The following is a 17613-nucleotide window of genomic DNA, read 5'->3' on the forward strand; positions in this document are numbered from 1 at the left end:
AGTGGATGGTGTTGTTGCAGCTCCAGCCAGAGCCTCTCAACAGGCTCTGCAGGCAAGACAATGAACAAACAGCTGTGGGGACTGATCTACTGTACCATCTGTAGGGTAGTTCCCTGAGGTCAAGTTTTTAAAAGCAGGATGTCAAAGCAGCGGAAGAGAGCAGGCACTGCTGTTCTCTTGGCTGTGCTCCTTCGCTGGACAGATGTAAGACTTCATCCTCCTACTGGAGAAGAGTTTTATCTTTCAGATATACCGATCTCCTTTCAAGCTGCTTTGTTCAGGATTCTTTACATATCCCCTTCAGGGGTGAACGGACTACTGACTGATTGCTACAAGTTTTATAGTATCCAAATCCAGTTTCTGAGTGAAAATTTGATCTTGTATACAGTGAAGATAACAGCATGTACATATTTTGAACTGTGCCAGACTACTTTATAGTAATGATTTGTTTGCATCATCCAAATACGCGTTCCATTTGAGAAAAAAAAAAAAAAAAGTGCTTGAACAAACTTTGAGAAAAGAGCTATTTATTAGTTATTGCAACTGACAGTAATGAAAAATACGTGGTTTGGAAGTCAAACTGTCACACTGTAGTTCGGAATCAAACACCGTGGAACTGTGAGGAGGCACCCCCAGGCCGGGAGGGTCGCTCCGCGCCCCCGTGCAGGCCGTGGCGGGCCGTGGGCAGGCCGGGGGGCGCCGCCGCTCCCCGCCAATCGTCGTTGGCAGCCGTGGGGGCGGCCCGGAGGCGGGGCGGGCCGGGGCCCCATAGCGGCGGCGATGCTCGGCCTGCGCCACGCTGCCGCCTCCCTGCCGCTGCTCCCCCTGCGAGCGGCGGCCGCCATGTCAACCCTGCTAGTGAGCCAGCCGCGGTACGCCTGGCTGCGGGAGCTGGGCCTGCAGGAGGAGAACCCGGGCGTCTACAACGGGCGCTGGGGAGGCAGCGGGCAGGTGCGGCGGCGCTCGGGGCCGGGGGGAGCGGGCGTGGAGGGGGGAGAATGGGGGAGGCGGCGGTGCCGTGCCCGCGGCCGTGCTGGTGACCGCCCGTCCTGCGCTCCGCTCTAGGTGGTGACGACCTTCTGCCCCGCCAACAACGAGCCCATCGCCAGCGTCAGACAGGTAGGCCTGCCCCGCTCCTCGCCGGCTGCGGGCTCGCAAACCTCCCCGGGGCCGCGGTCTGGTGCGCGAGGAAGGGCGGCGTGGGCTGGGGGGCTCGTCCCCAGGCTGCCTGCCCGCTAGGAACCGGCCCCTTGCTCTGCCCAGCTGCTGGCCTTTTTGTGCTGGCCTCGCTGCTGGGAGGAGAGGGGGCTCCCCCCGGCTTCCATGTGCCTTGGAGGGGAGTTGCAGGATGGGGGTGGGTTGCATCCGCCCAGTGGAGCGGTGTGGCCGGGAGAGGTGTAGTCCTAGGCTGGGGGATGGAGGACAGGAGGTGTGAAGGAGCAGTATGGCATTTGCATGGTAAACTTGTGAAAAAGTTTGGTGTGAGAGTAGTACGGTGGTGCTAACCAACTCTTCCACATAGGAGGCTGGAAGAGTAGGGCAGTCCCCATGGTCTTCAATTAGTATCTTTCGTAGGAGTAGTATCTAAGATAAAATAAGGTATGTGAGCGTATCATGAATGCCTCCATTATAACCACTCTTTATTGAGCGTACTTTGCCATCTGAAAGAAAGTTTCTGCTTAAGATTTTTTGTTAGGCAGCACATATTTTTATATATGTGCTTTTCTTCGACGGTAACTTGAAGCAACTCAGTGTGTCATCTGGGAATCAAACTGTGACAAGATATAAATTTCCTGAGAAAGTGGTGTTTTTTAGTGCAGCATTATCCACTAGAAATATCCAGTGCTTGAGTTGGATGCTCAAGCTTTTCTGTGCATTTTGGGGGAGGGGGAGGGGATGTATCACTAACTTTTTCTCTGACGTGATTCATCATGTAGGCTAGTTTGGAGGACTATGAAGAAACAGTAAAGAAGGCTAAAGAGGCATGGAAAGTCTGGGCTGATGTAAGTTAACAGAGTTATCTTTTATAGTGTTTATATTTTGTAGTGTATCTCTGGCATTTAAAGGCCATTCAGTTGCCCTGTTGGTTGGAGGTGTAAAAACATGTTCATGAAGCAAAAATTTGTAATGAGGACCAAGAAACAAAGCCAGACAACTTGCATTCATTACATTAAGGTACAAAGATGAGGACGTTGACTTTTCAAAATGTTTGTTCTGAAAAACCTGGCACCTTTACGCAGGTTTGTGCCTGTAAGCCATTGCCAGCAGTTCTGCTGAAGTTCAGAAACCTTGTAAGCAAGCACGTTATCACTCCAGGCATATTTAACTTCATGTTGCAGCATGCTTTCTCCTGCGAAAGTTTTGCAGAATATTTGGATGTCTAACTCCTGGTGATAATCTTGCTTTCAAGGGGTAAGGAAGTCTGATAGTTTTGACTGTACTTTTTTGACCACCAGTCGAATCTTGATATTTCACAAAAGAGCTATGTTATTTCAAAGGTTTAGTATTATTTTGCTGTATCAGACAACAGTTAAGCTATTTCTCCTTAGGAAGTTGTAGTTCTCAGTGTCCCTGTACAAGCTATTTCCAGGCATCATCTACTCTCTTGTTGGCCATACAAGGCTTGCTTTTACAGATACCTGGCATTTCTTTGATACAACTGAATTTTGTAAGGTATCAGGCATTCTGTACTTGATCCAGCAAAGTAGGCTGGCTGATATGAAGAGAACAAAGTTTAGGGCAAATGCAGCAGCTTTCTCGGCATATATTAAAACATGTTCTTTTGTTACAGTTTGTGAATATGTTAGTGAGTGGATGCCAGCTCATAATGTCTTTGTAGATAATCTGAAAGCAGTCTAACACAAAAAAGAATCAACAGGTCTAATGCTTTAAAATCTCACCTCAAAGGTTTTTAGTTTGTGCATTTTGTTGGTTTTAATGAGCTCATCCAAAAGATTTTGACTGTGAAGGCATGTTTGCATCATTTATGCATTCCTCACCTCTCTTTTGAGCTACCTGCTCTTTAGCAATTTTTAATCCTGTAAATGTTGTATATGTTTTATGAAAATGGCTTATTTTTGATCCTAGCCATTGATTCTTACTTAACATACTGGTACCACATCAAAAAATGTATTAATATTTGGTATGTGGGTTCAATTTTTCTGAGATTGAGGCTTCTGACTGTCTCTGCATCTGCTAACAAAATAAGTGTCAATAGCAATTGTTAAATTGAAAAGAGTTTGAAAATGTATTAAGTACACTGCAGAAGCTCAGAGAAACCTTTAAGAATACTTTTAAAAATGCTTGTTTCTTGAGGTCCAGCTGATTCTTTTAGGGCCTTGTGAGCGGTGTAGCTGAACACAATAATTAGAACTAAGAACTAGAAATCTGCATTCTTCTGTCAGTATTCATTGGAATCGAAGTTTTGAACAGGCATAAATGTGTGCAGTGTTATTAGTCTCTGCAAGGTAGGAGTTTATTGTAAAGCAGATAAAAAATGCATAATTATGAGAAGAGGAAAAAGAATTACAGCAACGAGTGATCTCTTGCTACAGGGGTAGCAAATGAGCATAATATATGCAGCAGAAGTCACAGATGTTCAATCTCAAATGCATTCTTATGTTTTCTTTTGTTTTGACTAGATCCCCGCACCTAAGCGTGGAGAAATAGTACGACAGATTGGTGATGCCCTGAGACAAAAAATCAAAGTTCTGGGAAGCTTGGTAAGGTGTTTTAAGAAAAAGCTTGACTTTGGAGGGGAAAAACAAGGTCAAAACTGTTTTGCTCTTGTCTTAATGTACTACTCTGCAATACTAACCTTAATAGCCGTTAAAGTGCTGCTGGTTCTGTTAACTTGCATAAAGAACTTTAGATTAAAAAAAAAAAGCATTATTGCATTCTGACATCCTACTCTGAAAATGGTGGGGGAAAGAAGTGTAATTTGTTCTGAGCCTGTACACTGGCTAGGAAGAGAGTTACAGCTGCTGCCATGCTGTTTTCCCACTTCTCTGCCAGATAGAGCACCGTCGTATACTTAAGATATCCTGAAAAGATCTTTCTCTAACACAGAGCTTTTAACCTTGAGCCCTTTTCTGGTGTTCTGCAGGGTTTTGAGAATTGACATGTGGAGGTATAAGGCTTCAGAAGGTGAGATGGTCTTAATGAGATCTTCTTGCAGTGCTGCGTAGGATGTAAAGGTTGAAGGACCATTCCTTTAAAACACTCACTAGTTGCTAGGAAAGAAAAGGGGAGAAGTGGGGAGCTTGCCACTTTCCTTTTACAAGGCTTGCCAGTATGTGCTACTATTCAGAAACTGCTATCCTTGAATAACTCCACATGTAGTCAAGCCCATACTGTTAACCTACAAAACTTTGCTCTACTAGTTCCCTAGATGCTGGCTCCCTGTGATGGTTTCTGTGGTATAGATACACATATGTATTCAAAAACATTATAGCTTCCCAGGGTGTGGACAGACAGCAGTTTGTATGTTCCTCAGAGAAACCTTATATGTTTATAGTTTTCCCAAACAGATAATGAGCCTGTTCAGCTCATTAGGGGCTGAAGCTCAGGGTGAAAGCTGTGTGGTAGGTGTCCAGGTATTCAGACTTTTCTTGGCTGTAGATTATGAAACTGCCATAGGTAAAAGGGAGCAGTATGGCAACTCACCTTTACATATTCAATTGAAGCTTTCCAGCCTAGCCTCAGAATGTCCTTGCCAATTGTTCAGATGTATTTCTAATACTTTCACAGGCTCACCGATTTGTTCTTTAGTAAATACATCGGGTGCTTTTCGATAGCTGCCTACAGGGGTTTTTCCTTCTGCCTTGAGGTGGCCAGGCATCCTGTTTGCTAAGTATGGTGCTCAGATTCTAAATGATTTGTAACACAAATAATGTGTTATATAAAATCTTTACATTCTGGTCTCTCCCTTCTCAAATGTCTCCCCTTTCTTTAGGATGAAGCAGAAATCAGATGTGCAGTTTTCTTGTTAGCAGAGTAGCCTTGCAAGGCTTTGGAACCATAGGCATCATAGCAATACCTAGAAATGTATTTAGTCAGCTTTATTTTAATCTTTGCATGGGGGATAAAATCTTGCGGCAGTCATTGAACCTGACTCCTCACTTAACAGCTTTTTAAAAGTACAATCCCCAGCCTAAAGTGGTAGGTGATACTTGCATAAAGTTACCTGTAGATATCATAGCATCACTGTGAAGTTAAGTGGGAGTAAATGGGTAACTTTCTAGTTCCTAGGTCAGTGAATTTCCTTGCTTACGGAGGAAAATATCTTCAAATAACTTACTCTCATTGGCAAACAATATGTCTGCTGTGTATGCATACATGCTTTGAACAGAATAGAAGGCTATAGCTTAGGACTGACTTCTGAAGAAAAGGAAAAAAAATCCTTGATACTAAACACCTCACCTGGATCAGTATAAGACTAAAAATGAGCAGTTGTTTTCAGCAATGTTTGAAAATTGGATCTCTCATACTCACTTTGAGATGTTATAGAATGAGCAATTTTCTTAAGAAAAAATCTGAATGACTATTGTCTTTTGCTGGAGCAGAGAAATCCCTGCTTTCCGATTTATTTCACACCTGATCCAAAATGTATGCAAATGACCTGATAAACATGTTATTTGATCCAAAGCTATGAATCTCATCGCTGTTGGATGCTTCTTTAAATATATAAAATTCCTCTGCTGATTAATCTCCTCTATTAATTTCCTCCTATTGTTTGGGAATGTGACTCTTAATCTGGTTGTCTGTTGTGTTTTTTCGTTAAGCTGTGAATATCTTAGTAATAAGTGAATCTCTTCTAGTGAAAAACTCTGCATTGAATCTTACTTGGGGTACAGATAAACATGATAATAGTAGGAGACAAAAAGTATTGGAAGCAAATATGAATTTTAAAAAAATTGTCTTAATGTTTTCAGGTCTCCTTGGAAATGGGAAAGATTTATGTTGAGGGTGTTGGGGAAGTGCAGGAGTATGTTGATGTCTGTGATTATGCCGTTGGTTTGTCCCGAATGATTGGTGGACCTATTTTGCCTTCAGAAAGTAAGTGTGTTTGGAATTTTCTTTTTTTTTTTTTTTTTTTTTTTTTTTAATTACTGACGGGATGGGGTTGTAATATCTTATATATATAGTGACATATCTCAACAAAATCTCTGTGCTGTGAGTTATTTATGGAGCATGTTGTCTAGGAACAGATGTGCGGTTAGGCAGTAACACCACTGCCAGAAGTATCTGTCCTATGGCTTGTATCAAGTGAGGCAAGAGATTTTTCCTCTGCTCTGTGAAGCATTAGATTCTCTTTGCCATCTCCGTAGTGAAGGGGCTAAAGGAAGGTATGGAAAAAGTTTGTCAGTGTACTTAGACCTGTGAGGCCTTTTGTTGGTTATTGATTGATAGCAACCAGCATTTTGTTAACTGAAGAGTTAAAACAGCAAAAGTTCATGCTGCCATATTACTAGTTTTTTTTTCATGGTAGTTAATCTTGTTCCAGTAAGCTGAACAATGCAGCTTGTAATACAGCTCTCCACAAGCTAATGCTCTGATGAACAGAGGAGTGCTGCAAAGTCCCTTGTTCACAGGGCTTTGTGATTTCCTTTTTGAAAATAATTCAGGGGTTGCAAATTGCGATACGTTATGTCTTTGCCTTTAGGACCTGGTCATGCGCTTATAGAGCAGTGGAATCCTGTTGGCTTAGTGGGAATCATCACGGCCTTCAACTTCCCCGTTGCAGTTTATGGGTGGAACAGTGCAATTGCAATGATCTGTGGAAATGCTTGCCTCTGGTAAGATACAGCTCTCACTTGTGCTAAAAGTATTTTAAAACTGCAGAGCTATTATCTCATGCATGTAATTGTTATCAAATGTCACTTGTATCTGTGTATTTGATTCTATTTATGTAGGCTTAATTTATTTTTATTTTTAAGGTTCACTTGTAGTGAAAAAAAAATTGTTCAGTGATAACCTTGGTACATTCTTTACGAAGTGTTGAGATCCAGACCTGCACAGGGCTCAGCCAGATGGCAAGTTAGTGAAGAAACAAGGTTTATTTAGGTCTTGCAACACTGATACTAACAAAAATATATTTTTAGAATTGACAGCTCAAATTAAGAATGTAAATAAGTGACTTTACTTTCTCTCTCCACTCCAGCTTCACTTCCATTTAACTGCTTCACTCTAATATCTGGCCTAGCTCTTGTTGACACTGAGCTCAGCAGAAGGTCTGAATGCTCAGCTGTGGACAGAAACACATTAACTGTCTTAACATATATCTGATAACCAGCCTAAGTTTGCTCTATTTGATATACCATGAAATTGCATATTTAAATTATTATTTTTATCCCCTTTTAGGAAAGGTGCTCCTACAACATCCCTCATTAGTGTTGCTGTTACAAAGTGAGTTCTGGTTTCTTTGCATTCTGTCTAACTTTTTAAATAACTTGTTTTTTTGCCTGATACCATGCTCTGTGGTGAGAAATGCCTTCCCCTTGTTACATAAAATGCAACAGTATAGAGTATATATAGCATGTTACCTGTACCATTGCCAGTCTTTTCCTGGGACCAGTTCTGTGCTTCAGCTGAAAAAGGAAGCTCAGTGGCTTGCTTCCCTGTAAAAGATGAATTGCTTGTGAAATTCACTTACCCATAATCACACACTCATGTTTCAGACTACTCTGAAACATGAGTGTGTGATTATGGGTAAGTGAATTTGGGAGTCTCAGCCCCACATCAGCACTATTTTGTTTGTTTTTGGCAAATTCTTTGTCTGGCTGTGAAGACTTATCTCCTGAAGATGTGTTTACACAGTCCTTATTATCCAAAACTATTAACATCACAACATACCTTTCCAGGGTTCAAAACTCATTCCTGATAAGGAGAACTCTGAAGCATAATATTGTAGTGGTACTTACTCTAGGTTTATTGCTACTTTGTTTTACCGTATTAGCATTTTAAATACTTACCTATTGCAACCTACAAATAAGATTTATTTTTATATTCTAAATATCAACAGTCTCCTTTAAAATAACTAACTAGAATGTCTTGTAGCTTTAAAATGGGCCTCAAAACATGGCTGCGAGCTACCTGTAAGTATTTTAAGTAACCTCCTGAAGTTATATAAATGTCTCTTCCTAATGGTGAAAAACTACATATGGCCAGAGTTTTTATGCACTGATCTAATGTTTCTCTGTGCCAGTTGTGTGGATACATATGGGATATAATTTTGAGTCTTACTACTGGCTGAGCCGTGATTATAACACCAAGGGCCTTGAATGGAGAAGTGTGCGTGCTTTTTACAAACTTATTAACTGCAATACTTTTTTTTCTAATCTGATTCTTCTTCATGTCCATGGTCAGATAGTTTTAATGGCTCATTGCCTTTTATATGTACCTGTCAGAAATCTCTGAAATTTTTGCATCTTTGATTCTAGGATAATTGCCAAAGTCTTGGAGGATAACAAAATACCTGGAGCAATCTGTTCTCTGGTCTGTGGTGGAGCAGACATTGGGTAGGTAACATTTCTTGTGTTTTGTGAATACGGATAGAGGACAAAGAATATTATTGGAGGGATTCCTGGTTTTAAAATTAATCCGATCTCCAGGTGTTGCCTATACAGGCAAGTACAACATAAAATTCCACTAGTCATATACTTTTTTCACTTTATAGCCCATTAGCCTTTCAGACCACTTGTAGAGGAGAATAGTTCCCCATATGCCAAGCTCACGTAGGACTGTGCACTTGCATATAAATGCAAAATGAATCAAAATCTTCCATGTGATTATTACAATGTGGAAATTCCTAATACAAATACATACTTGAGAGTTTCAGGAGAAGAAGTGAAAACAAAATATATGGTAACCATTAAAAATCATAGGTGTGTGCTTATCTTGTTAGTTAACTCAACAATGGGAACTGATCTCACTGTGTAGCTTGGACTGAATTGCAAAGTTAATACAGGCGATGAACTTACAGTGTGGCATGAAATAGAGGAGGGAAACAGTTGTTCCTCTTTTCTGAGTGAGAAGCTTTCCTGATGTCTGCTCAGTCACTTAGTTATGTTTGGTGTACATGAAAGGTGTGAGCATCTTTTCCAGCTGTTTGCTCTTCTAATAAATGTATGTCCTGTTCTGCAGGACAGCAATGGCAAGAGATGAGAGAATGGACCTGTTGTCCTTCACTGGCAGCACAAAAGTGGGCAAACAAGTAGCGCTTATGGTCCAGGAGAGGTTTGGTGAGTGTTAGGGGTCTTTTCTTCTTTTGTTGCCATGGTTGTGAAAGGTAGAGTAGCCCCGTAGGATTTTAAAATTACAACTTATTTCACTTACCTCCTTTATCTTTTTTCAGCTTGATGGAAATAGCTCAGAATTAGTTACTGCATTTTTCATTTAGTTCAGTCACAATTCAAGATTTTTTTTCCCCATGATGTCCACAAATCTGTGGTTCTGCAGTTAATTTGGAGGTTTCTATGACTGTATTGTATGGAGATTTACAAATGAACAGCCGGGGCCTATGTCTTCTGGCAATTCTATTAATAGAAGAATACCCCTTTGCCTTCTACTCCTTATAACTATGGGAGAAAAGATAAGACCTTTGAGGTACCATATTTGTTTCAGATATTCAAAGATGCATAGCTGTGAGTCCATGCACAGCTGCTGGATTCTAACTTTTTAGTTAGAAAGCATTGTGAACAGGACTTCTTGTTTTGCATGTTTGAAGTTTGTTAGTGTCAAAACATCAGAACACGTTGCAAAGGTTCGCCCAGAAGTAGATTGTGATTCTTTCCCTCAGATTTGAGATAAAACAGTTGCCAGAGAAATACACAAGCCTGCTTAAGTGTTATTTTTTTTTAATTTATACACTTTAGTCTGAATAGTAGCTCCTCCTCTTCTTCATCTACCTCATACTTTTTAATCCTGCATTTTGTTTTGTTTTCTTCTTTTATTTTTCAGTGCTATTTTCATCAATTTAAAATAAATAAATAAATAAATTCTGCTCTAGCTGTTCTCCAGCTGTTCTTCTCTAGCTGTTCTTCCCATTATGTGATAGATGTAGTATTCAGTGTAATTTTCTACTTTAATTCGTGTAATTAGTTGACTACACTCTCTATCCAGAAAAATACATGTAATGAAACCTAGCTTTAATTAGAGATGATTTTGCTGAAATGTGCAATATACACGTGCAATTGATGTAATTTTTGTGTGTTTTTATTAGGCCGAAGTCTTCTGGAACTGGGAGGAAACAATGCCATTATCGGTAATATGCAATGTTGAAATTTAGGTCCATAGATGTTATTTGAGAGTTAGTATATAAATGTTCATAATATTTTTTTTTACAGTGGGGGGTTTAAAAAGTCCTTAGTGGAATGTGTTTGCATTGTTCTCTTTTTTTTTTCTTTCTGTCTTCAGTGTTGTTGAGGGGTAGTGCTTTAGGATAAAAATGAGAATTCGAACTCATGTTACTACTTCTGAATTGAAGAATGGAACAGGCAAAGCAGTAGGCATCAGTAATGGGATGTGGACAATGCTGCTAATGAAATTTGGATCTACTCTGAACATGACATTTTTAGCATTTTAGAATATAAGTACATCTACATATATATGTAGACATATATATGACACCTAAGATAGTATTTTATTTGAAAGTAAAGCATGTAGGTATTCATGTCAATAGCCTGTTTTACAGGTTTATGTAGTTTACAGGTTTATGTAGTTTAGGGCATGTTCTGATTCCCAAATAAACATGATATAAGTTCTATAACACTGAGCAATAGGACAGAAAGAAAATAAATGAAATACCTAAGCTGCTATTCTAAGAAGACTGTGTTACAGCCTTCCTTTTCACCTTTGCTGTGAATTGAACAAATGTTGTCTATCTAGAATATTAAGCAGTTTTGAAAGTCCGGTATAATCCGTGTCTTTTATTTTTTCTTGCCTGTGCTGTTTGGCACAGAGTAGCATAAACTTGCTTTGTAGTCACAGAAATGTTTCCCTCTTCATATAAAAGTCTTGCTTTTTCTGAAGTTGACTTTGAATGATTCCATGGAAGTTGCTTGTTTGGACTTTGTTCCAGATTTAGTAATAGTTTTGGACACTTAGAGAATTCTATGGGACTGGTTAAGCTAAATGATGTTTTGGGTTCTTCTGAGGCTTATACATACAGGTTTTGATATAACATTCGCATGTGTTCTAGCCACATAAATTTGTTCAGCTTATTTGTATTTTACAATACTGTGTACCTGTGCCTTTCAGCTACTTTTTTTTTTTTTTTTTTCATGCTATCAAGATATCCTTTACCATTGTTTCTTTATGCAACTAGACTTCTCATGGAGGGAAGGTGAAGAAGTGGCAAGCAATTGTTTGTAATTTTTTGGATTAAAATGAAGCTGAATTTCTTTGCAAACTTTATTGTGATAGGCTCTTTAGTTCAAATTCTTAGGTTCAAAGCTATGTTTATGTCCAGTTGCATGTGTCTAATTCCAGATACAATGGGAGTTTTGAGGTGCTTCTGTGTATCTTAATTGTACTATGCTAGTGCTGCTATTCCTAATGCTTCTTGAACAGCCTATCAGAGTTTATTATATTCTGTTTAGTGTTTTTTGTTTTGTAAGTTTAGAGAACTCTTAGCACATAAACACCAGTTTGTGTCTTGTCTGTTTATTTAAGTAACATAGCGATGTTTGACTTTTAAGTGTTTGAAGATGCAGATCTGAACCTAGTCATCCCATCTGCTCTGTTTGCTGCTGTGGGAACAGCGGGTCAGAGGTGCACAACTGCCAGAAGACTGGTAAGTAACAGTGTATGAACTTGTTTGGGTAGCTCTGACTTTAAAATTAATTCCAACTTTGTTCGGAAAATGCCTGTCAATTACTAATATTGTGGAGAACAACAAACAACATTTGTCAGACATTTTTAATCTGACTAAAATCAGTATGATAGGAAAATATGATGGTAGTTTCTCTGGCAGATGAGTTACAGTTTGTCACTATAATTCTAGTTCCAGAGAGTTTTTTTGCATTTGTTTCTCACATGTTCCTAAAACTTTGAAAAATAAAACTCATCATAACTCCCATATTTCTCTTTTGTTGCATTGCAAGAATTCATTTGTGTGTGCCTGCTTGCCTGCTTCAAATTACGGTTTTTGGAGTTTAAATTTCAGCAGTGCTAGGATGCATGTGTTGTTTGCGTGTTTTTTCTTTCTTTGTTTTTTTTTTTTTAAATTTGCTCAAAGTGATTGGTAAAAAAATGTATTACATGTGTTTGTGTAGTTTTTTCTAGAATTGGGTTGATTGGGTAAATTTTTGTAAAGAAAGATGTGGTTTAAATTTGTGCATAAAGAAGGGGTTGTGATTCCTCAAATTACAGCAATAAAAATCACTTTGTACTAAAATGCTTAGCTGAAGAGTTTACAAAATATGTGGTTGTCATTGATCTGTAATGAGGTTAAATTAAAATGTTTTTTTTTTTTTTTTCCTTGATTCTTTTAAATCTTTGATTTGCTTTCATGGTGGTGCTGCTGTTCTCAGGCAAGTTTGTCGCTTCCTTCATCAGTACATGAGGCTTAGTGGCAGAGGCTTCATTGTCTTACAGCCCCCTTTCCATGTTTTTAGTTCCTCCATGAAAGCATCCATGATGTGGTCGTGGAAAAGCTTGCGAAGGCCTATGCCCAGGTCCGCATTGGTGATCCATGGGATTGTAAGTAGCTGTTTCCAACTCACGGCTTTAGGAGGCACGTTTCTGATGCATCTTTTTGTTTAAATTCCAAGGTGTTTATAGATAAAAGATACCTAATTTTAGTAGGTTACCAGGGAATGGTTTTAGCTAGTTTTATTCAGAATATGAACCCTGAAAGGCAGATGGAGAATCCAGCTACTATTGTTACTGTTCATCTTGGACAGGTTAAATAGTTGTTCTCAAACCGTTGTGATAAAGAATGTTATAAAAAGTTGTCCTGAAAGATTTTTTTTTTTGTGTGTGTGTGTGTTTTGTTTTTTGTTTGTTTGTTTTTTTAGCTGACACTTTGTATGGGCCTCTTCATACCAAAGAAGCAGTGAAAATGTTTCTTGATGCAGTAGAACAAGCAAAACAACAAGGTGGCTCTGTGGTCTGTGGTGGAAAGGTGACTTTTATTCTCCCTGCTACAGTTAGTTTTCTAGGAAAGAAATACAGTAACATGGTAGCTTAGGCCAAGATTGCATTTCAGTTTGTTATGTCATCCATTAAAGGATGTTATGTTAGTCAAAGAATGTCAGAATTGCAATCCTGTGCTTAGGGTAAAGATAGCTCTACTTAGAACTTCTCCAAGGAATGGCAATGAGCCTTTGTCCATTCCTTGCACTACTCTTCAGTCACATGGTGAAAATACAAACAGCAATGTAAGTAGTGCCTAACAAACACATAATAAAGAAAATTTACTGTTCTGTGCCTGGATTCACAATATCAAACTTCAAGAAATGTTGGAGATTCAAAAAGTCACTTGCTCATCTTCATCATATGTGATGTTTAATTATCCTGGACATAACAATCTGAGAATTCTTCTTTTTACAGGCATCTTTATTTCTAGTGCTTTTAAAATTCTAATCAGCTTATAAGTAGGAGAAAGGAACTCTTTTTTTGTCAGCTTTTGAGATTTGCTTACCTGTTTAGTAGACTAAGTAATACCTGTATATATTAAACATGTAAACAAGAGTAAAATTCAAGTTACCTGCTCAGGTGATCTGACCTTCGATTTCTGATTGATAGGTACAGCTGTAGTAACCAAACCATGAATGATTCCCTTCCTGCAATGGTACTAAGCAGGATACTGTTTTGGCTGAAGTTAGTCAGTTGTTTCTTCTTTTATGTATTTTGAAGGTTATAAATCGCCCTGGAAACTACGTTGAACCAACCATTGTGACTGGCCTTCCACATAATGCACCCATTGTGCACACTGAGACATTTGCTCCCATACTGTATGTGCTGAAATTTAAGGTAAAACAGCAATGTGGAAATAGTCTGGTGTCAGGGATCAGGGATTTCAGAAGAGCAATTTCTGATGTGTGTCATGTTCATGCAATTGTCCTGACAATTCAAGAAGCACTAGCTGTAGTTGTGTACTGTGGGACATGCACTGTAATAGCTTACTTCACTGTGTAGCTACATTTATATATTTTCTGTGAAGAACACTGCTGTTAAGATGAGAGTCTGTACAGGAGTAGATCTTTGTTTCTCATGTCTGCCTGCTCTAGAGTAGGTTATATTTTTCTCTGCAGTCAGGGGGAATATTCTATCTCTGACTTGCTGCATGGGTATTTGCCAAGTGGTACTTAGTGTATTTGCATTCTGGTTGTAACATATTGGAGTGTTCCTGACAGAACTTCTTTTTAACTGCTTTGCTTTGAAAAGGTGTGGTTTAGCTATTGACATGCTTCTTTCCAGGAGGAAGAAGAGGTTTTTGCCTGGAATAATGAAGTAAAACAAGGTCTTTCCAGCAGCATCTTTACCAAGGATTTGGGAAGGATTTTCCGATGGCTTGGGTATAATTAAAATTATTTTTCTACATTCTTAAAATATAAGATTGTTGTATTTTGTGTCCTTTTGTATCTGTACATACTGCTAGTTGAACACTTTACAGCCCTCATTTTAGGGAGGGAGCCTTTCTTGATCCTGAGCAGTAATTGTGTCCTATCTCTTTTCATAGGCCAAAGGGATCTGACTGTGGCATTGTGAATGTCAATATCCCAACCAGTGGGGCAGAGATTGGTGGTGCTTTTGGTATGTTACTTGCACTATATGCTTTTTTTTCCTTTAAACAATGAAATTCTCAGGTACCATTTCTGCAGAGTTAGTATTATTCTTAAGGTTTCTTTTTTTTTAATGCTGAATGGATTTTTTAACTAATGACTGTATTGGCTTTTTATGCAAAGAAAATCTCCAGGTGGAAGTCAAAATAAAGCACAATTACTGTAAAGTTAGTGTAGCTTAGATCTCATTTTATTTTTCAAGACTTTAATCAGTCCTTTTAAATAACTAAATCTGAAGAAATGAATGAAGTTAATTTTGAATGACACTGCTGTAGCAGAAAACAGAAAAATGACTAGAGGTAGTTGGGTTTCATCTTTTAAAAATATATGGAATACTTAAAAATCAAAGACTGGTATCATTTTGGTTCCTCCATCAAGGTAATGTAACTCAGAATTATGTTCTGAAATTGTTTCGAGATATGTCTGAGTGGAAAACTGTTTTAATGGTTTTAATTAAAACAATCTTGAACATGTTTGTTGTATATGTTTGCATGTGTTGACAAAAAGTACAGCAGAGTACTTCTGCGAGAGTCTCACAAGATTTTTGCCTTTCTTTTCTATATACAAAAGAAAATGGGATAGGAGAGAATAAATATTCATCTCTCATTTAAACAGTATAAGAACCAGCACATTCTTGTACAGTTGTCTCACATTAAAAAATGTTTAAAACAGCATTCTCTGGTGCCAGCATGGTGAGACTTTCAACTTTGGACAGATGGCTTTTGGACTGAGAACAGAGAGAGAGCTAGCTGTGTGAGCTGTACGTAGTGGTGTTCTGGTAATTTATTTCAGGTTTAGAACAAGGGAAAGGGAATAGTTTACCCCATGAATTTTTACAAATGTCTCACCTCCTGGAGTTAGTCCAGATTTCCATGCTCCAGAAACTTTTCACATTTTCATTTATAACCTTTCTCCTACAGGTGGTGAAAAGCACACTGGTGGGGGAAGAGAATCTGGAAGTGATTCATGGAAACTTTATATGAGACGGTCAACTTGGTAAGACAGACATTTTTAATTCCATATAAATGTAAATTACAGATAGAATTGCTGAAGTCTAAAACACATAAGTCTGTGACTACAGGAGGTTATCTACACTAAATGTGAGATAAACATGTAAAAGTGTAGTTTTGCTTTTTCAACATGTAAGAATTTACATCTATGTTTCTAATAGAGGATGATTTCTTTAAAGACCTGTCTATACTCACTGTTCCTCAAAAGGAACAGGACAATTTGTAAGAGCTGGAAAAAGAGTTTCTGCTTTTAAAGGCGGTTCATTTGTTTCATAACTTATTTATTATTTGTTTCCCCTCTTGCCTGATTTTAAACCAAGCTAAAAATTAAATTACTGAAAATTTTCGTGAAATATGGGAAGTGGCACCCACGGAGAGGGGGCCATTATTGCCAGTGGGAGGGTAATTTATTGAAGTGTTGGTTATCTTTCCATGAGTCTGATGACGGTTAGCCCTAGCAGTTATCTTTCCCATTCCCTCCCGGCATTTTCCTTTGTGTTACCATGCGAAGACATACGAAAGTGAGAAATCACACCTTGATTTTCCTATATGGACATTCTGTTCTTAAGAGATGAAGTAAGGGTTTATACTTTGATCTACTAAGGAAGAGAGCACAGGGAATGTGGTCTTTCCTTGTACATGGATACTGTTCTGAAAACTGAACTAAAGACAGCTCATGGCTTTGAACAGACAAACCACTCCCAGAAGTTTTTTGTGTCCATGTAACAACGGTCAGAAGTCATGTGCTTGGGAAGTGGGCTGCATAATATGTCTCAGTGATCGAGCCTGGTCTCTAAATACTTGTTTCTCTTCCAGTACAATCAACTACAGCAAGGATTTACCTTTGGCCCAAGGAATCAAGTTTCAGTAACAACGTTATGAATGGTCATGCCATGAACTCTCCTAACATTTCAGAACCATGCACCTTCTAAGCCCCATGGTGAAGAAAATTAATTGCCTGAAACTTGGCTGCATCAATGATAATTCTGTCAGAAATCAGATACTCTAAAATTGCTTAACTTTTAATGTATGAAAATTACTACTTCTGTCTTCAAATGAGAAATACGTGGTCTGGGAAGAAGGGAAAGTGACCGAAATTAACAAACTTGGATTGAGGTGGCCTGGATAGTCTTCTGTTGCCTTATCACTGTACTTCAATATCATCACTGTCTGTATCTCTTGCCTCTTTACGATTTGCTAAATATTTCCATCTAGTGGGTCTATGCTTCAAACTACATGTTGAGTTTCCTACGGTTATGTGGTGCTATGGGGGGTGGGCAGTGCAGGGCTATTTTTCAATGCATAAATAAATGTACATTTTGTGAAATTCCTTGGGCTTCTAGGTTTTTTTCCTCATTGTTTTGGAGCAGGAATATTGAGCAGTCCATCCGTTTCCTCTCGCTGAGCTGACAGCTGGGAGGAATGTCATTCAGCTAAATGAACCACTTTAGTTTTCTGCATCTTCTTTGGAAAGGAAACTTTTGTTCCATGTGTTGGGAGATAATGGGAAAGATCAAGGGCTGTTGCAAGCTTGCGTAACCATCTCTTAGGCTAGAAAGATCAAGAGCTGATTGAGGTTGCCATGGCCTTTTTGACATCCTTCAACCAAATGAGCTGAAGAACCAGATGCACAGCCAGGAGGGAATACTTTTCTAGCAGAGATTTGGTGTGGAAAGGCAAGTTGTTTATGTGCAATTTCAAATTAGGTGGCATTTTCTCATGGAAACTGAAGACTACAGACACTGGGAGGTCATCTGGGAGTCTTGCTCAGAATGCAAGACAAGAAAAGGCACAGTGCTCCTATGCTGATTCTT

General features: G+C 38.9%; 1 protein-coding gene across 1 annotated transcript; it reads left to right on the top strand.

Annotated features, from left to right (window-relative positions):
- The first annotated feature begins 748 nt into the window (after positions 1 to 748).
- ALDH7A1 (aldehyde dehydrogenase 7 family member A1) lies at positions 749 to 17129 on the top strand. Its single transcript, XM_035310161.1, has 18 exons — positions 749 to 951; positions 1066 to 1119; positions 1938 to 2003; positions 3642 to 3722; positions 5934 to 6057; positions 6665 to 6797; positions 7363 to 7407; positions 8442 to 8519; positions 9145 to 9242; positions 10223 to 10264; positions 11700 to 11794; positions 12618 to 12702; positions 13020 to 13126; positions 13861 to 13977; positions 14425 to 14522; positions 14687 to 14760; positions 15710 to 15785; positions 16616 to 17129. The coding sequence occupies exons 1-18, from the start codon at positions 781 to 783 to the stop codon at positions 16668 to 16670; spliced, it is 1599 nt and encodes a 532-aa protein (XP_035166052.1). The 5' UTR covers positions 749 to 780; the 3' UTR covers positions 16671 to 17129.
- Positions 17130 to 17613: the final 484 nt, after the last annotated feature.

Source organism: Oxyura jamaicensis, chromosome Z (assembly GCF_011077185.1).
Source record: "Oxyura jamaicensis isolate SHBP4307 breed ruddy duck chromosome Z, BPBGC_Ojam_1.0, whole genome shotgun sequence".
NCBI classification, from domain to species: Eukaryota; Metazoa; Chordata; class Aves; order Anseriformes; family Anatidae; genus Oxyura; species Oxyura jamaicensis.